Source organism: Rhinatrema bivittatum, chromosome 8 (genome assembly GCF_901001135.1).
Source record: "Rhinatrema bivittatum chromosome 8, aRhiBiv1.1, whole genome shotgun sequence".
Lineage (NCBI taxonomy): Eukaryota > Metazoa > Chordata > Amphibia > Gymnophiona > Rhinatrematidae > Rhinatrema > Rhinatrema bivittatum.
The window spans coordinates 45,689,820-45,710,863 of record NC_042622.1 but is presented as its reverse complement, the minus strand read 5'-3'; the positions used below and the strand labels follow the sequence as shown (position 1 = coordinate 45,710,863).

At 46.2% G+C, this 21,044-nt stretch overlaps 1 protein-coding gene across 1 annotated transcript in view; it reads left to right on the top strand.

Annotated features, from left to right (window-relative positions):
* The window catches only part of CDK5RAP1 (CDK5 regulatory subunit associated protein 1), a 180,182-nt gene extending 162,268 nt beyond the window's left edge, over positions 1 to 17,914 (top strand). The window contains 3 exon segments of the mRNA XM_029612413.1: positions 16,310 to 16,415; positions 16,418 to 16,452; positions 16,561 to 17,914. Coding sequence (XP_029468273.1) covers positions 16,310 to 16,415; positions 16,418 to 16,452; positions 16,561 to 16,641 — 222 coding nt within the window. The 3' untranslated portion in view covers positions 16,642 to 17,914.
* Positions 17,915 to 21,044: the final 3,130 nt, after the last annotated feature.

Below are 21,044 nucleotides of genomic sequence, written 5' to 3'. Positions count from 1 at the left end.
CCTCCATGGCCACTACTGGGCAGGATCATCCACAAGATAGAACACCACAGGGGACTAGTACTTCTAGTGGCCCCAGACTGGCCAAGAAGGCCATGGTACGCAGACATGCGAAGACATCTTGCGGGGAACCCTCTGTGCCTACCTCCGCACAGGGACCTTCTCCGACAAGGACTGATCCTCCAAGAAGACCCGACTCAATTCTCTCTTACAGTTTGGCCCTTGAGAGGACTCGCCTGAAGAAAAGCGGATACTCTAAGGCAGTGATTGACACTTGCTTCGAGCACGCAAGTTCTCCACATCCCTAGCTTACATATGAATATGGAGAGTATTCTAAGCCTGGTGTGAGGACCACAGGATCCTTCCACGGACAGTCAAAATTCCCATGATCCTGGAATTTCTGCAGGATGGCTTGAAGGAAGGGATTGTCTTTCAACTCCCTCAAGGTTCAGGTGGCCGCGCTGGCCTGCTTCAGAGCCAAAATGGAATGCATCAGTCTATCAACCCATCCACATGTTTCCCGCTTCCTGAGAGGGGTCAAACAAATCCGACCAACATTAAAGTGGCCGGTGCCCCTGTGGAATCTCAATCTAGTACTAGACTTCCTAGCGGGAACTTCCTTCAGACCAACAAGCGGTCTGTCACTACGGCTCTTGACCTTGAAGAATTAATTCCCAGTGGCAATATGTTCAGCTCGTCGCATCTCCGAGCTTCAAGCACTATCCTGTCGGGAACCGTTCCTCAGGTTCACACCGGGAACCATACAGCTACGCACTGTCCCCTCCTTTCTACCGAAAGTGGTTTCTCAGTTTCATCTAAACCGAACCATCTCGCTGCCATCTCCAGATGAACGTAAGGACTCGGAAGACTCGCATCTTCTTCGCCATCTAAACGTCGGCAGACTCCTAGTCAGATACCTGGAAAGATCGGAATCTGTGCGAAAGACGGACCACCTATTCGTCCTTCACAGTGGAAAGAAACAGGGGGAAGCGGATTCGCGGGCAACCATAGCCTGCTGGATCAAAGAAGTAATCAAGGCGGCCTACATAGAGGCGGGGAAGCCCCCACCTTTACAAATCAAGGCCCATTCTGCAAGGGCCCAGGCAGTGTCCTGGGCGGAAACCAAGATGCTATCGCCATCCGAGATCTGTCTGTCGGCGACGTGGTCCTCCATACACACCTTCATTCAGGTGGTAGAACCTGGAGTCCAGGCCCGAGAGGACACAACCTTTGCAAGGGGGCAGTACTAAGTGGGCCACGGGCAGCCTCCTGCCCTGTTCGAGAGTAGCTTTTGTACATCCCATTGGTCCTGAGTCCATCTGGTTACACGCTAGGAAATAGAGAAATTACTTACCTGATAATTTCGTATTTCTTAGTGTAGACAGATGGACTCAGCATCCTGCCCACGGCTGCTCCAGAAATAGAGAACTTCGGATGACATACCTCGAACAAGACAAGCATGGGTAAGCCAGTTATTATCCCTAGTTCAAGACACCCATAGTTACTGGGTGTCTGTGTTATCCAGTTGAGTGCACTGGTGGTCTCCAATTTGTTAATCAGTTGAACCAGTCCTAGTTAATCAAGTTATTAAAGGACACGTATATCCACAATTGCTTTTCAAGGAGAATACTGGAGAGCTAAGCTTCCTGCACTGGTATATGTAGGCTGACGTCAGCTTTGAAATCTGACTCCGTCTCCCATCTGCTATACCCATTGGTCCTGAGTCCATCTGTCTACACTAAGGAAAACAAAATTATCAGGTAAGAAATGTTTCCAATATGAAAAAAGAATATAGAATGATTAAACATGTATTTAATTTGTATTATTTCTTTCTAAACTGGTATCTGCTGAGAGCCAGGCTTCTTGGATTAGCAGACTGTATATTTTTGGTAAATAAAGAAAATGTCCTGGAAGATTGCCTAACCTATTCCTTAATGGGTTACTACAACTGGTAGTTAACCTTTGGTATCTCCTCATGAGACACTGAACAGGAATCTGCCTCAGAAAAGCTGCCTTTGACTTAAACAATGTTTCCCAACAAGTAATTTAGCATCGAGGCTCTCTGTTAGTACAGTACAGAGTCTGCTAAGGGTGTTTGTATTCCTGTAAGTGACACTGTTTTGCACTGAGTATCAAACTAGGTCTGATAGCCAAACGTATCTGTTTATCAGGCATATCTCTATATGCATTGTACATGCAGACTTGACCGAGAAGTTTGAAAGTCAACTTATGCACATAAGTGCATTTGCGGGCAAGTGCGTAGGTACAGGCAGAGATTCACTCCCTCTTTAGACACACTTAACACGTGTACTTTTACAATGAAAAAGTATGCAAGCAAGTGACTCTCGCCCTCTCTCCACCCTCCCTGGAATGCCTCTCTTCGTTTGTGTAAAAGTACGTGCAAACTCTGGTTACATGCATACTTCTATGTGAACTGAGCCCAGACCGATTGTTTAATGCCCATTTACGTGCATAAAACCAGGTTTTATGCATGTAAATGACTTTGAAGCATACACCCCCTCCAAAGTAAGAATTGCTTAAGTGCTTATCCCACCAATATCTGCAGTCTGTGTTTGGCAGTAAAACCAGGAAGGATGGTTGAACACACAAGAAAAACACAATACATAGCTGCTGTTTATTGAAAAGCTCTTAGATTTTCCCCTCTGCAATAATTTAACAAATTGTTTTATTTTCAGAATTTACCAAATTAAAAAATGGAAACTTGCTTTTCCCGTCGATAGGCTGAATTAGCCATGTCTGGGAGCATACACGCGACCGATGTAGGTGGAGATTCTCTCAGTGAGTCACAGAACTTTGAACTCTGTGCGGCTGCACTGTCGTCATCTTGTGCGAACCCAAGTCCTCCCCTCAGTCTCTCTTTTTTTTTTTTTTTCCACATGCGGGGATTTTTTTCACACTTTTTGTCATTTTTCAAATTTTTTCAATACCGCGATGGCTCCGAAGCCGACTGGCTTCAAGTATTGCCAGTGCGGTAAAATTATGTCCATCACAGATGGACTTAACTATTGCTATATCTGCCTCGGGCCAGACCACGACCAGGCCTCCTGCCGAGACTGTGGTCGGATGTTCCCCCGAGCGCAGCGATAACGCGCCAAGAAGATGGTGCACCTACGAACATCTGGCTTCTATGCCCCAACGCTATCGACTCACTCCTTGCCGGGACTTTTGTATTGCTCACCCCTTGTTTTATGTAAACCGACATGATACAAACTCCGTGAATGCCGGTATAGAAAAATCACAAATAAAATAAATAAATAAAATAAATAAGAAGGCGTCCGCTACCAAGAGGGCTGCCTCACTGGGATTGTGAGACCCACTCTGCGCTGCTCCGGTCACTGGGCCCAGGTTGTTACAAACTCCAGCGCACACACAAGACCCATGGACCGGGTAACTTACCTCTTCAGGGAGAAAAGCTATCGGATGCATCAGGCGGGAATCGGGGACCTGTTCCCGACCTTGGGCGCTGAAAACTTCGAAGCATATGACGCAACCAGAGCGTCCAAAGCATGTGGTGCTTACGACACATTCGATGTGGCCGACGCATATGGAGCGTCTGACGCACACGGCATACTCCAGCCATAAAAACCACTCATCACGTCCTAAACACTCCGAGCAGGCCAAATATCATACTCCTAAAGCCCCATCGATGCATTCCGAACGCTCAGGACATTCAACGCACCACAAACAACCGTGAGGAAGTCCTGAGGTTGATGTCATATCATCTAGGGGTCCTTTGGGAAGTGGAGATTCCTTTTTCTCCAACTTGTCTTCCGTATCCAGGAGAAAGAGATTGTCGCCTCAAATGCAGGAACCACTCCTTAAGAGACATAGACAGACTCCCATAATTCAACCAGGTCCTCAATTAAAGCGTACAGAAGTGCAAGACATTCTTCTGGCAGCATTGCCTTCAAGACCCCCAACCAATGGTGGACAGATTCCTCCACAACCGGGCAATTTGGCATCTAAGGCCATGCTGCAAATATCCCAGGACCTAAGTTCTTTTTTTGCAGACTTGGAGTCCATGGAAGCAGGGGCCAAGCAACCAGCGGCTTCCCCACAGATTACAATGCCTCCTAGACCTGCTGACATGGCAAATCCTCTTTTTCCGGCTTCAGTTCATCCACATAGCCCGGACTCACAGGTATCATCTGCATCATCTTCAAGTTCCTCTACAGGTATGCCCTCTGATCCACCAGAGGGATTTTCGGAACTATACTCTCCACCAGAGGATCTCTCTTATGCGAAACTTATAGAGAAGGTAGATCATCTACTCAAGGTAGAAACAGGGAAAATCCCAGATCCACAATCTGAATTCCTGGGCACATTAAAAATCTTTGAAACACCACCGGAACAGACTGCTTTACCACCACATCCAGTTTTGGACTGAGTACTCCAAAAGACGTGGGAAACCACTTTCTCAACCCTGGCTGTGTCACGAAAGACGGATTTAAAATTTTGCATTAGGAATTCCTCGATTTACGAGTCTGCCCAACTACCACATAATTCCATTGTGGTAGAATCTGCAATGGCGAAAGCAAAAAGGTCAAAACTTAATGCCAATGCACCTCCAGGTAAAGACCACAGATACTTGGATGACTTCGGACGTAGAACTTACCACACGTCTATGCTGTCTTCCAAAATTCACCACCATCAATTCTACATAACACAATACTTGTACGAGTGTCTACAGAACTTACGACCGGCTTGTCTCTCAGGCCAAGACACCTTGCCACAAAACTTCCTTGATACGGAAGAGGGCTTATGAAATTTACTGAGATCTATTTATGAAGCCTTCGAAATCTCTACTAGGCCATCTTCAGCGGCAATCGCTGCCTGGCGCCTTGCGTAGTTGAGGGCAAGTGCAATTAGAGGAGATGTCCATGAAAAGCTAGCGGACATACTGTGCAAAGGAGACAATTTATTCGGAAACAAGTTTGGCGAAACAGTCTCGCATCTCAAAGAACAAAGCACTGCAGTACTCTCTCTTGCTTCCCCCTCGGAACATCTCGCAACATCTCGGAGATATTACCCTTCTTTCAAACGCAGGTCTTATCCAAGAGGCAAATTCCAACCTTTTCCTCCTTACTGGTCACAACATTACACTCAACCGAGACCTTCCAGCCAACCTTGTCAGTCTCGCGCACATCCACGTCAGTAGAGACAACCCAGGTAGAGTCCAATAGCGCCACAGAAGCAGCCACCTAATTTTTTTAAACACGCCGAGCCACCCCCACCGCTTTTCATAGGACGTCTCCAACATGTTTACAACACTTGGGAGTCAATCACCTCGGATCGTTGGGTTCTCAAGATCATCCGAGAGGGTTGTCGCTTGAACTTTGTAACTTCTCCATCTCTTCCTCATGTAGCCCCTCTTCGAGGAGGCAACAATACAGAATTAGAAGCCAAATGTCCTATCTGGATTCTTTATTGGACAGAGACAAATATCTTTGAACAAGCCTGACTCAGGCTGAGTTTCACCCTCTTACGATGGGGCTGCATTGGGGCTACAACTTACAAACAAATAAGACATACTAATAAATAGAAATCATAAAAACATAATTTAAAATGGACACATGAAATAACATAAATATATGTGGTGTAACATTTAAATCTGAAAAGTGATATATAAACTGTGTATCTGGGAAAGTACTAAATGTTATCAATAGGAATGTATTGCCTTTACCTCAGCTTTATCATTGTGGGATTTCTGAGTATCCGGGTTGAAACATATGATTGTGCATCAAATGGTCTGTAATATGTTAATAGAGGATTTAAGAATTAGTAAAAATCTATATTAAAATTTTTTTTTGTTTGATTATTAAATGTCATAAAAAAATATATACCTCTAGCAGATTGTGATATCTGGTGCCGCACTGTTATTAAAAAAACAGCACTCTCCAATGCTGTAAAAAAATGTTGAGAAATTAAAAATTAAAAATGACATTGCTTAAAAACAAAAACACTATTGGTGTGTTTAGTAGTTATCCAATTCTGAGCTATACATGATCACTTCAAAAAATATGCTAGACCAATACTGTTAAAAGACAAACACTTTACTGAAATAGAAAGTGCAGATGAATGCCGCTTTGGATCTAACAAACCACAGCCTAACCATCATAAAAAAAGTTTACTCTGGCAGGTTTATATCCTGTGCCGCATTATTATTGCTAAAAAACCTCCTTCTATACAAAACAAAATAAAAAATTAGAAAATTGATAAAAAATAAAAACACTTTAAAACAAAATCACTATTCTTGTGTCCTTAGTTGAATGCCGCTTAGTCACATAAAAAAAATGCAGCCAAGCCATTATATTAATTTAAATGCATGGCACTGCTTTTTTGTGGTAACACAGACAAATTACTGGACCTCTATTACTTTGGGAATCGCTTCGACAAAAGAATACCGCATTAAGGTCGCTGTTTTAATCAGACACATAGTGTGAATAAATTAAAAACTAAAGACTGACAAAGAAGGTGCTTACGGTTCAATGCGCTGAGGGATATCTGGTCTCAAAGCGGCAAGCTCTGTCTCCGATCGTAATAGAAAAGTCTGAAGAACACCAGCATCCTTTAAAGAGCTCAAAAAAGGCTCCAAGGAGGTTGTCAATCAAAAAAGAAGGCATGGAGTGCAAATACCCATATGTACAAGATTAATGTGCGGCTGTGATTGGAAACTGAACGCATTTTGGAATGACAAGCGGGCACTTGTAGACAGTGTTGGACTAACCTAATACATAAAAAGTGTTAAATGAATATTGAAATTGATAAAAAGGAAAAATTTTACTTAAAAAAAATTAAATCGCCAGTGTGATAAAAGATGCCACGATGAGATTGTGGGAAACAGAGCAAAAATAAAATAAAAATCTAACTTCAAGGATACGACCAATTAAAATAAAATTAAAAATAATAAAACCATGAAGTAATTAGTGCAGAAACCTTATAAAAACTACAAAAATAAAAAACTGAAAGCTAAAAAGATGGGGGGCACATGTGAAGTAAAAATCTGTGCGTGCAAGGTAAATATGCAGCTGTGATTGGATACTGAGCGCGTTTTAAATGACAAGCAGACACTTGTAGACAGTGTTGGACTAACCTAATCCATAAATCGGAGCAGCCTCGGAAGGAACTTTCCTTCCACCCCCTCCCCCCCACCATTGTTGGCAAAGTTACTCCTGCTGGCGTGCCATCACCCGACCCGGGGGCTGGTCCGGAGGCCGTGGCCATGCCCCCCCTGCACACGCCGAGCCTATGTTGCATAGACTTCCGGCGCGCGCAAGTCCCAGGGCTTTCTTGGGGGGGGGGGGGCATTTCGGTCGCCGCATCTCAAAAAAGATAGAATTGTGATGGAGAAGGTACAGAGAAGGGCTACCAAAATGATAAGGGGAATTGAACAGCTCCTCTATGAGGAAAGACTAAAGAGGTTAGGACTTTTCAGCTTGGAGAAGAGAAGGCTGAGGGGGGATATGATAGAGGTGTTTAAAATCATGAGAGGTCTAGAACGGGTAGATGTGAATCGGTTATTTACTCTTTCGGATAATAGACTAGGGGGCACTCCATGAAGTTAGCATGTGGCATATTTAAAACTAATCGGAGAAAGTTCTTTTTTACTCAACGCACAATTAAACTCTGGAATTTGTTGCCAGAGTATGTGGTTAGTGCAGTTAATATAGCTGTGTTTAAAAAAAGGATTGGATAAGTTCTTGGAGAAGTCCATTACCTGCTATTAATTAAGTTGACTTAGAAAATAGCCACTGCTATTAATAGCAACGGTAACATGGAATAGACTTAGTTTTTGGGTACTTGCCCAGGTTCTTATGGCCTGGATTGGCCACTGTTGGAAACAGGATGCCGGGCTTGATGGACCCTTGGTCTGACCCAGTATGGCATGTTCTTATGTACTTATCCCTCCAGGCCACCTACTTGCCAGGTCTGGACACTGTCACGGCGGACTGCCTAAGCAGAGTTTTCCACCCACATGAATGGACTTTTAAATTGAGAGGTAGCCCTCACCATCTTCCAACAGTGGGGCTTCCCGACAATCGACCTTTTTGCCACAGAAGAAAACAGACAAACTCAAATCTTTTGCTCCATTTATCCCAGCAAGATTCTGTACGCTCAGGATGTCGTCCTCATTTCATGGACGGGAGGGGCTTGCTGTATGCCTACCCTCCCATCCTTCTAATATCAAGGACCATTCAGAAATGTATTCAAGACATAGCAGACCTAATTCTCATAGCTCCAGCTTGGCCGAGACAACCATGGTATGCGTATATCATCCGGCTTTCCATAGCCCCACCCATTTCTCTGGGGGCCGACCAACAGCTCCTCACACAGGAAGGAGGTTCACTCCTCCATCCAATGCATCAATCCCTCCACCTGATGGCATGGAGATTGAAAGTCAGATATTAAAGCACCTCGGCCTTCCTTACCGGGTGGAAGATTTACTTATTGCCTCAAGGAAACCTTCAACCAGACGCAGGTATGTAGGAAAATGACATCGCTACTCCAAATGGTGCAGACCATGGAACCTTGATCCGTTCTCCTCTACTGCTACAGATCTCCTGGAGTACCTCCACTCTCTCTACCAAACTGGTCTAGCTACCACATCAGTTTGAGTGCACATCAGTTCTATTGCAGCCTTTCATCACCCCCACAATGGCCTTCCCATTTCCAATCACCCTCTGGTCTCCAGTTTCATGCGAAGTATGCTTCACCTCCAACCACCAGTGACAAATCCACCTGTACCCTGGGACCTTAACATTATCCTAGAACAGCTAATGCCTCCTTTCGAGCCTTTAGAAACTTGCCACGTAAAATACTTCACCTGGAAAACGGTGTTCCTAATGGGGATCTCATCAGCTAGAAGAGTGAGCGAATTGCAAGCCTTAGTTCACTACCCTCCTTACTTGGGGTTTTACCACAACAAGGTTACCTTTCGACCTCCCCTCACCTTCTTGCCCAAGATGGTGTCTGCTTTTCATCTCAATCAGACCATCACCTTTCCAACCGTCATGCCGAAGCCCCATCACAATGAGCAAGACCGCCTCCTACACTTGCTAGACTGTAAACGGGCTCTGGCTTACTATAAACACAGAACTTAATCTCCTTCCAGACCTTCTCAGCTCTTCCTCTCTTTTAACCCCAACGACCCTGGTCAACCAGTCTCTAAAAGAACTATTGCCAGCTGGTTATCGCAGTGCATTCAGTTGTGCTACGAGAAGCTCTCTATTAAACTAGACAAAAGACCTCATGGGCACCATATACGTGCCACAGTGACATCAGTTGCCCATCTCAAGAAGGTACCATTGCTAGACATCTGTAAAGCAGCTACTTGGTCCTCCATTCATATTTTCACGTCACATTATTGTCTGCAGCAACAAGCGGCCTCTGCAGCACTTGGCTCAGCAGTCTTGTCAAACCTTCAATACCCATAAGACTGTATACTCTTTCTACGGGTTAGTATCCTGAGCTTCTAACATGTACTTTGCATGGACACAACCTGAAAGCTTGGGACTCCCAGACATATGGCTAATTCAGCCTGCTATTGATGGGAAAAAGCAAGTTTGTTTACCATAAACGGTGTTTTCATAGATAGGATGAATTAGCCATGCGATCCCGCCCGCCTCCCTAGACAGTCAAAGAAAGAAAACTTTTAATTCATGAATACTGGCTTGGTTAGAAGAGACTGAGGGGAGGACTTGGGTCCACGCGGGAAGACGACCGCGCAGCCGCACAGAGTTCAAAGCTTTGTGACTCACTGAGAGAATCTCAGCCTACATCGGTTGCGTGCACGCTCCCAGACAGCATGGCTAATTTATCCTGCTATCTACGGAAACACCATTTACGGTAAGCAAACTTGTTTTTCCCTGTACGTACCCGGATCAGTCCAGACCGTGGGTTGAGCCTCCTGTCCAGCAGATGGAGACAGACCAAAACTGAAAGGATATCCTATATCAGGACAGAGCCTACCCTGCCATCCTTCAGTATTTGTCTCCAGCAGATGGATCAGCTCACCCTGTGGTCTCCTGATATGGCTAGTCAGCCTTTGGTTTTCTTTTCTCTGAGGATCAAGCAAGTAGTTGTATTCTATTTAGGATTCTTTCCTTTAAAAAAAAAAAAAAGAAACATACTTTCCTGTTTTCTTATTTGGACTCTCTTTTCCCTTGGCAGGAGACTGTCCCGTCTCCTGACTCCTGCCGGACCTAGGGGGGCTTCGCCCCATGTGCAGAGCATAGCCTAGGTCCGAGATTGCTTCTTTGGTGTGGGGGATCGATACTGGTGGTCCAGTCACTCACCCCCTCCTCTCTGGCTGCCTTAAGAGCGCTGTTCCTCTCCTTTTTCTCCCTTCAGTTCCAGCTTTTTCTTTCTCAGGTTTTTTTTTTTTAAGCTAATAATAAACAAAGAAAAGGAACTTGAAAGGAAAGGGAATTAGTTAAAATTTTGCTTCCTGCAAGCCACAGCCGGCAGCCAGACACTTAGCAGCGTGCATGGTTCATTCCTCTGCCTCTGCTCCTGCCGGCAGCTCTCAGAGCATTTTTTTCTTATAACAGCTGTTTGTTTTTTTCTTCGGATCGTGGCTCCCCTTCAGTGGGGATGCCGCGTCCAAGTGCCTGCCTGGCTTGCAGTGAGCCCTCAACGCGCGAGGGGCTTTGTTCAGCATGCCTGCTGGGTGAGGAAGGTCCCTCCTCTGCAGGACAGCCAAATTTAGCCCGTGGACGCAATCCTTCCCGCATGGCTAGGCCGTTCCCGGGTCGTCAAACCGCGGGAACAGTGGACATTTTGGGGATTTCGGCAGCTCCCGATTCGGAGCTGCCAGGGGCTGGGGAGCCGATTTTTTTTTTCAGAGTTTCCCCCCCGATTTGAGCCCCGTGCTACCCCAGGATGTAGTCCCCGACCCCTCCTTCCCCCCCCCCCCCCCCCCCCCCCCGACAAAGCTAGGGCCCGATTTTCATCAGAATTTGTGCTTCTGCACAAATCTTATCTGGCCAACTTGCAGGAGGAGGAGGACCCTTCCCCAGGGCCCCTACAGGTGAAACTCCCATGGCCGACTCCACCACCCATTCCCCCGATCCCGGAACCATAGGGGTCCGTTAGGGTGCGGGTGGTCTTGGGAGTCACCCCCATTTCTGATCCCCCGGTCCCTCCAGTTACCCCGGTCCCGGATCCCACTGTAGATTTGGCAGGAGCCCTTCCCCCCCAGAGGGGGATGACCCCAGAGTCCTCCGCATGTTTCAGAAGGAGGAATTGGAGCCCTTCATTCCATTTGTCCTTTAGGAGCTGGGACTCGAGGGGCCCCCTGCGGGATACCCTGACGGCTTCTCTGCCCAAAGATATGGACCCGGTACTGGCGGGGCTTAGGGCTGTGGCAAGTGCTTTTCCTTTTCATCCTATGCACAAACTATTGCTCCTCTGGGAATGGGAAGCCGCTGAAGCAGGTCTGCATGTCGGGAGAGCCATGGGACAAGCTCTACCCCCTCCCGGAAGATTGCTTGGATATGCTGTGGATTCCCACGGTGGACTCCTCCGTTTCTGCGGTCACCAAACTCACCAGTATCCCAGTAGTGGGGGCCATGGCCCTAAAGGACTTACAGGATCATAAGATCGAAACACTTTTTAAAACCTATCTTCGAGGTTCTCACTTTGGGGGTCCGGGCGACTATCTGCAGCAGTCTCATGCAGTGGGCAGGTCTTAGGTGGGTTCAACAATTGCTCGGCACCCAGGACCTCCCGTCTGCAGAGGCAGAGCAGGCTGACAGGTTGGAAGCTGTCATCGCTTATGGGGCAGATGTGTTATACGATCTTCTCCGCGTCCAGGCAAAAGCGATGGTTTCGGCGGTATCCGCCAGACGGCTCCTCTGGTTGCGCAATTGGTCACCGGACCCCTCGTCTAAGGCGCACTTGGGCACCTTGCCTTTCAAGGGTAAGTTGCTTTTTGAGAGGACCTTGAGCAGCTTATTAATTCTTTGGGGGAAAACAAGGTTCATAAGCTGCCGGAGGAACGCCCGAAACAATCCAGGTCGTTCACGTGTTCCCGTCCTCGTTTCTGAGGGCAACGGCGATATCCGCCTCGGGGACGCAGTGGCTCCTCTAGAGGTTATTCTTCTCGCTCTCAATCTTGGTCCCAGCCCTTTTGTGGGCGCAGGCCCTTCCGCAAGGGGGCCTCTCAGCGTGCCACTTCCAAGCCTGCCTCACAATGAAATTCGGTCGACCCACTCCTCGGTCCCCCGTTTTGGAGATCGTCTCTCCCTGTTGTACGAGGAGTGGGTCAAAATCACGTCGGACCAGTGTGTTCTCAAGATTGTCTGAGACAGTTACATTTTAGACTTTGCTCGAGACCTACCGGACCTCTTCATTGTCTCTCCTTGCAGCCGGCTCAAGTGGGAGGTGGTGGACCAAACACTGTCCAGACTCCAGAGTCTAGGTGCCATAGTCTCAGTCCCGCAGCAGGAACTCTGCGCCGGCCAGTATTCTATTTACTTCATCGTACCCAAGAAGGACGGTTCCTTCCGTCTGATATTGGACCTCAAGAGGGTCAATCGGACCCTCAAGATCCCACGTTTTTGCATGGAAACCCTGAGAGCGGTTATCGTGGCGGTTCATCCCGGCGAGTTTCTTGCCTCTCTCAATCTGACAGAGGCTTACTTTCATATTCTGATCCACTGCGATTACCAAAAGTATCTTCGCTTCCACATCCTCGGCCGGGATTTTCAGTTCCCAGCGTTGCCGTTTGGCCTCGCCACTGCCCCGCGTACCTTCACCATGGTGGTGGTGGCAACTGCCCTCCGCCAAGAAGGAGTCCTAGTCCACCCTTATGTAGATGACTGGCTTGTGCGGGCCAAGTCGGCGAATCTCTGCAGGCAGGCGGTGGATCGGGTCCTAGCTCTTCTCTCTTCCTTGGGATGGATAGTCAATTTTCCCAAAAGCAATCTCCAGCCTTCTCAAGTGTTGGAATTTCTGGGTGCCCACTTCAATACCCGGCAAGGTGTTCCTGCCTCGTGCTCCAGCTCTCAAACTGATCGATCAGGTGCAGAACCTCCTCTCTCTCCCTCTCCCGACAGCGTGGGATGGCCTCCACCATCGACCTTGTCCCATGGGCTTTTGCGCATATGCGTCCATTGCAGAGAGCTTTACTATCCCGTTGGCAGCCGGTGTCTAAGCAGTTCCACACGGTCCTCCCTTTTTCAGCCTCTACCATCGCAGCCTTGCAGTGGTGGCTTTCGCTCCTTCATCTTCTCCAGGGAATGCCTCTTCAGACTCCACAGTGAATGGTAGTGACCACGGATGCCAGTCTCTCCGGCTGGGGAGCTGTTTGCTAGTCCCAGTCCTCGCAGGGGATTTTGTCTCCGGCGCAGACTCTGTGGCACATCAATCGGCTGGAAGCCAGAGTGGTACGTCTGGCGCTACAGGAGTTCCTACCCTTAATCCTCAGCAAGGCGGTGAGGGTCCTATCTGACAACTCCACCACGCTTTCTTATATCAACCATCAGGGGGGCACGCGCAGTCACCTGGTGGCCCTGGAAGCCAGCCGTCTCTTTGCTTGGGCGGAGCATCATCTGGACTCCCTGGCGGCCTCCCATATTGCGGGCAAGGAGAATGTACAGGCCAAATTCCTTAGTCGCCAGTCTCTGGATCCAGGAGAGTGGGAACTCTCGGAAGAAGCCATGGATCTGATTGTAGACAGATGGGGTCCCCCTCACCTGGACCTCATGGCGACCTTGCGCAATGCCAAGGCCAACAGGTTCTTCAGCCACTGTAGGAAGCATTGTTCAGAGGACGTGGACGCTCGATCTCTTCCTTGGCCTGCGGACATTCTTCTTTACGTGTTCCCTCCGAGGCCTCTGGTGGGAAAAGTTCTCCGAAGAATATAACTTCATCTGGGACCCATGGTGCTGAGAGCACCCGAATGGCCCCGCAGACCGTGGTTCGCGGACCTCGTCAACCTGGCCACGGACGGCCCGCTTCGTCTCGGCCATCTTCCTCGCCTGCTCCGACAGGGGTCCGTATTTTTCGACCAGGCCGATCGCTTCTGTCTAGCGGCCTGGCTTTTGAACGGCGACGTCTGAGGCGTAAGGGCTATAGAGAGGAGGTCATCTCCACTCTTATGCGGGCTCGCAAACCGTCCATATCATTAACTTACATGCATGTGTGGAAGGTTTTTGAGTCCGTCTGTACGGAATCGGGTGTTTCGACTCGCTCCGCTCCAATTTCGGTGGTTCTCTCTTTCCTCCAAAAGGGTCTTTCCCAAGGGTCTCTCCTTTGGTTCCTTACGCGTTCAAGTGTCTGCCCTCGGAGCCCTGCTTGATAGACTCGACGGTCATCCCGTGGCGTCTCATCCAACATAGTTCATTTCTTGAAGGGCGTCAAGCACCTGAGGCCACACATTCGCTCCACTTGCCCGTCGTGGAGTCTCAGTCTTGTTCTCTGGGCCTTGTACTGCTCCGTTCGAGCCCCCTTCGTCGGGGCTATGGTGAAAGACCTCACTCTCAAGGCTGTTTTCTCGTGTTTATGTATTCCGTGCGGCGGGTCTCCGAGATCCAGGCGCTGTCATGTCGGGAACCTTTTCTACGGTTTTCTGGTTCTGGAGTCTCCCTCAAAACGGTTGCCGCCTTTTCTTGTCGAAAGTCGTATCCGCCTTTCATGTTAACCAGTCTGTGGAGCTCCGGCGTTCTCTTTGGAGGAAGTTGCGGGGGACCGCTGGGGGCGACCTTCGCCAACTTGATGTTAAGCGAATCTTACTTTGGTACCTTCAGGTTACAAACTATTTTTTGTCTGTCGGATCATCTTTTTGTCCTCTGGAGTGGTCCCAATCGTGGCAAACAGGCTTATAAGACTATTATCGCTTGGTGGTTGAAGGAGGCGATTGCTTCGGCCTATCTTTGCCAAGGTAGGGCGGTTCCTGAGGGCCTAAAGGCTCATTCGTTGCGTTCACAGGCTACTTCCTGGGCGGAGAGTCAATCGGTGTCTCCGCAAGAAATTTGCAGAGCCGCCACGTGGACGTCCCTGCATACCTTTGCTCATCACTACCGACTGGATGTGCAAGCACTGGTCCTTGGTTCCTTCGGTCGGCAAGTGCTTCCAGCGGGACTGTCTCGGTCCCACCCGGTTTAGGGAAGCTTTGGTACATCCCACGGTCTGGACTGATCCGGATACGTACAGGGAAAGGAAAATTAGTTCTTACCTGTTAATTTTCATTCCTGTAGTACCACGGATCAGTCCAAACGTCCCTCCCCCTCTTTTCTCCTTTTTCTAGAGTCCACTCGAAGCTCTCTATTGCAGATTTTCAGATGTCGGTACTTTATTTTTCTTTACCAAGCGAATGTTTACACTGGAAGCTTTGGTTGTGGTGAACCAAATATATGCAAGAGTTTTAAATCCCTACAGAGTTTCCTGAAAAATTGTTGAGTTGCTCTATTGAGCTTTCTAGTTGCTTGCTTGATCCTGTTACCGTTGTTGCTCTTTTCTTTCTGCTTCGACAATAGTTATACTGAAGGATGGCAGGGTAGGCTCTGTCCTGATATAGGATATCCTTTCAGTTTTGGTCTGTCTCAGTCTGCTGGACAGGGAGGCTCAACCCACGGTCTGGACTGATCCGTGGTACTACAGGAACGAAAATTAACAGGGTAAGAACTAATTTTCCTTTTCCCGTCGATAGCAAGCTGAATTAATGTGGGCTGGATCTGACGTGTATAGTCGGGCAAATCTTCTCTGTATTTGCATGATATTCTTTAATTAAATTCAAACTATGGTGAAACTTTTTTGTTGGAAATAGCTGCTCCCTTTTCATGTGCATCAGTTGCTCTGAGGTGTAAAGTAGGATAATGATATCTGGTTTCAGAGTTATCATTGGCACTTTTTGAACGGTCTTCACATAAGGCAGAATGTTACTGTTATGCATAAGGAACAAAAAAATCCTTAGTAATAATGTAGTAGCCTAGGTATGGTGGGTTGCCCCTACACAAGTGAAATTCAGCAAACTGTGGAAGTATTTCACTGCTTAGGTAATATACTGACATCCGAACATGACATAAAAAAGGGAATTCAGACTCACTGAAAAGCCTTGGGCTGTTCTATAATTGGGAGTGCTCCTTTCGGACTCCTATTCCTCTTTCCCATCCATCCCTAGAATTTGATTTGTAATCTCTTAAAAATAAATAAGTAAATCCTGTGATCTAATGGGATTAGTGTTCAAAATGAGCTGTCACGCACTGCTGTTGCACAGCTAAAACAAATTCATGCCACTGCAATGAAGATGAGCCAGTAGGCTGACGCAGCCACCGCTTTTTCCTTCCAGCCCAGTAAACGCTCCTCGGCAGAAGAAGTGTGTGGCAGGAATGATGGCAATACAAAAGTCATCTTCCCAGACATGGATCTGCAGGAGGAAATGTCACCGGGACTGCTGGCCGGGCCAAGCCAGGAGACTACGTGTTGGTAAAGGTGAATTGTTCACATGTACTTCAGAAAGACACTGCTCAGGCATTGTAGTTTTAATTTAGATGTCTACTACTTACTTCATGCTGGATTTTTTTTTTAATTCTTTTTTAGATAACCTCATCCAGCTCGCAAACGCTGAAGGGAGTTCCCCTTCGCCGTGCCTCTTTGCGAGAGACCTCAGAATGCAGCTGAATGTCCAAGAGAATGTCATTTTGCACAGAAGTAAACAGTCCCTTTCTCTACAGTCCATTTCATGTGATGACAACCCTTCTGGAGTTACTTTGTGTGTGCGCAAAGGACTGTGGAGTCCGCCTTAGCATGACACTTGATATCCTCAGGAGTATTCTAAGTGTGGCTGGGAGTTGAGACTTAGTCTTTGGTATGACAGCACAGAGTGCTAGCAGTGAACCATGGAACAGATGACTGACTTTCTGTAAAGCAGAAAAAAAATCCTTCTAATAGCTTTGTCAGGAATGCCCAAAGGCAAACAAGGAAGGCATTATTGCAGATGCTTCTTTCGTTAGATATTATTTTTTTCAGGTGTACGAAAGGATGCGGGTGATGTCAGGACATTTTGTGTACTGCATTAATTTAACCTTTTGTAACATTTGCATACACTGTATAAGCAGTGGGATGTCATTCTGTGTCCCATCCCTCAAATTGTTAGCAATTTAAAGAGATTAAAAAGGCAGAAGACATCTTCAGTGTGGAGAAAACAGTATAATTTATTGAAGGAGGAGCACATAAAAAAAGGCACTATGCAAATCCTGGCCCAGCAAAGACTTCATGTAAAATGGCTCAGAAGCTCATTTGCTTAAAGCGGGTCAGCATACAGGCTAGCAGACAGAGCATACATTTTTTCCCCAGAGTATTAAATCATTATTCAAAAAAAAAAAAAAAAAGTTGATAGGTGGGTAGTCTAGGATTCCTTCAAATTCCTCACATGCTTGTGAGCTGTCTGAGGAAGAAACTTTCAAAAATCTTAAGTTTTATTTATTTTTAGTCCTTCATCCTGGTTGAAAAATATTAAGTGAAGCTTTGATTTTTATTTTTAATGTTTGTTTTAGCTTCTTTACATATGTTTTGGATTAATGATATAGGGTCTGATTTTCATAAGCATTTACATACATATAAAACTGGGTTTTATACATGTAAATGGGCTTTTGAAAATTGCTGCAATACATGCCATTGATTGTCTATAGGCCTTACCCATGTTAAGTGCACTTAACGCGGGTGAATGGCTTTTGAAAATTGCTACGATACGTTGCATTTACATCGGAACTCCTTTGAAAATTCACTTGATAATATATAATCAGTGCCCCTGGTTTCCTGCGGAAGAATTTTCTTGATTCTCTAGCAAAAGGTAGGAATTCTATGGTGGATTTTTAAAAATTCTGTGGCAGTTATTTTGCTAATTTACATAATTTGCATATTCATTTTTCTTGTTTATTAAATTTTTTTTACATTTCTGTGTCCATTTAATTTATTTTATTCGTTATTAGAGGAAAAGGGGTCTTAGTGGTTCTTGCATTTGTTTAGATGCTTCTCCTAAATGTATTAGTTTTGAGGAAGTGACACAGGCTTATTTAAGAGAAAGCCCTATAATCCGACTGAGAGCAGCAACAGTAGCTGAGTACATAAAAAAAGAAAAAAAAAAGGCCATTGTTTAATGCAGTTTCAGTTCAATAGCATGCAAATGGATCATGTTAAAAAAAAAAAACAAAAAACCCTTTTTGGGCCAGATTTTCAAAGGGTTACGCGTGCCGGGCCTATTTTAAAAATCCCCGAGATGCATGTAAGTCCCGGGGCTTTTCAAAAGGGGGGGGGGGCGAGGCGGGGGCATGGCCAGAGGCCTCCTCATGGCCGTTGGGCCAGGGATCGCACACTGGCAATCGGCCGGTGCACACAACTTACTTCAGCCCCAGCGTTGAAGTAAGTTTTAAAACAAAAAAAGAAGACGAAAAGGTAGGGGGGAAAGGGTGGGGGGAGGTAGGGGAAGGTGGGGTGGGGATAGGGAAGTTCCCTCTGAGGCCGCTCCGAACAGGGAAAGGCAGTGTGGCTCGGTGCGTGCAAGGTGCACAATTGTGCACCTCCTTGTGTGCGCTGACCCCGGTTTTTATAACACCTGCGCGTGCATGTTATAAAATCTACCCCATTATGTTTAGTGGGGTTTTTTACTCACAGGGTATTTGTAAGGTCGTTTCTTCAAAGGGTTTGTTCAAATAACTTCCAGAGTTACCCAGATACAGTAAAAAGATGCCTGTGCTAGCCACATAAAATTGGCTAAGTCTAGTTCCACTACATATGCCCAGACTTCTTCTGGGCATATGTAGTGGAACACTTATCCATGTGAATTCTGCTGAATATCCGATTAAAGTTTTATCTGGGTAAATGTACCTGGATTATTTTCCTGCTCACCAGCTTCCTAAATTTTGACTTTTGTGTGGTTTGATAAACTTCTCAAAGCAATACTAGTTACAGTTCATGCTTAACTAAATTCCTGCATTTGCTGAAACCTGTAGAACAAAGGACCCACAAACTTATCTTTGTAAGAGTTGTCTCCAGGTTGAGCTCTATTACCTGCAAATGCTTTGGTTGTATAGCAGCTGCCTGAGTTCTGAATTTAGGGGGTAATTTTATAATTGCCCACATTAGTACAAAATCTGTGGGTACTTTCTACCCTCAGCCTTTGCCCCAATTTTCAAAGTGAATGGCCATGCTTAATTTCAATTTGACAGCTATCCCAGGAACACAACCCACACATGACTGCACTTGCTAAATTGTGCAGATCTGTTTGCATAGTTTTGAAAATTCTAAAGTGTGGGTGTAAGTGAGAAACCCCCTCCCGATCTTCCCCCCAGGAATGCCTCTTCTCAACCCTGGTAAACTTGCGTGCATTCAGGCACTAGACATGTAAATTTACCCACACATGAGGAAGGCAATTTGTGAAATACCATTTCCATTGGTAAAGCATTGTTTATCTGCAGCTATAACTGAAAATTACCCTTTTAGAGGAAAATTTAATAAGAAACTGTAATTTATGCATTTCAAAAATGTATTTTTTGCCAATTTTGAAAGTGAGCTTAAGTACAAAAGTTTGCTTTAAAAGTTATCCTGCGGGGGGTGTGGGGGGGTGTGTGCTAGCACTGCAGAGCAAGATGGACGCTTGAATCCGAGCTCCTGCAACCTCGAGCCATTATTTCAGAAATCGCAGGTTAATGAGCACTACTGGGCTTGCTAGTTAATCCCCCCCCCCCCCCCCCCCCCCCCCCCCCCCCCCCCCCCCCATCGAAGTACACGATTAAAGATTGCACAAAAGAAAAAAGGTCCTGATTTCAAGAATTTTCCTACTCTAAAAACATGAGTAACGAAGGCAGGCCTATCAGGAAACGGGAAGCAGCGAGTTCAGTTACAGCAGAGGCAGAGGAAGACATTGCGCCCAGTCCTGCCATGGCGAGCCTAACTGAATTACCAACGAGGGAAGAATTCAGACGATGGTTTTGGCGACCTTAGAAAAGAGATGAAGGACAATAAGCAAGAATTGCTAACCGTGATGTCTGTTCCCTGTACGTACCCGTATCAGTCCAGACTGTGGGTTAAGCCTCCCTTCCAGCAGGTGGAGACAGACAAAAACTGAAAGGATGTCCCATATTAGGACAGAGCCTATCCTCTAACCCTTCAGTATTCGTCTGTCCCCAGCAGGTGCAGCAGCTCACCTTTCGTTCTCTGCTTTAGACTAGTCAGCCTTCTCTTTTCTTCAGGATCAAGCATGTACTTCTTCCTTAGTGCTTTTTTCTTCTCTTCTGTGGGAGACGGCCCTGTCTCCCCGCTCTTGCCGGTCTCAGGGGGGCTTTGCCCCTTGTGCGCTGCATAGCCTGAGTCCGTACCGCTTCCAGGTGTGGGTCTCGTCTCCCCTCTCTGGCTGCCGAGAGGGTTTTAGAACCCAACTGCTGCGCTCACTCTTGGAATTTTCCTATTTAAAAACAAAACAAAAAATTATTTTACAGAGGAAATTCCATTTTGTCCTTTTAAGTTGCAGGTATTCCCCTACCTCCAACTTCTTGCAGCAGTGGACCAGCATCTTTATATGTATCAGAAAACACATTTAAGGATGAATACACCAAAAATCTTATTAGTCTGTTGATCTGTACATCAATAAACAGTGAAATGATAGCTCTAAGCATAAATGTACAGTGAAAAAAAGATTATTATGGGTAAAAAATGAAAATTAAAAATATTTAAGGTGTGTAATTTTAGGAGGACTTGAAACGACAAGCTAACCGACCAACCAAATAAATGTAGCACGATAATCTTGGAGCTGCTTTGCACATGCATGAACAAAGCCTATAAATGCTAAAAAAATAAATAAATTAAATATAAAAGCTGAGCCGTGGACCCCGTAGACAAATGCAAACCTACCGGTGCTGATTAAAATAACCTGGTAAATAAAGGCTCACACACTAGCGTTTGTTCAAAACTTAAAAGTAATATTTGTTTTTACTGCTTTCATATATAAGGTTTTTATGTTTTAACTGTTTTATTATATATAATTCACAATCCTTCATTTTTATGCTTTGTTTGCTTTGACATTGATT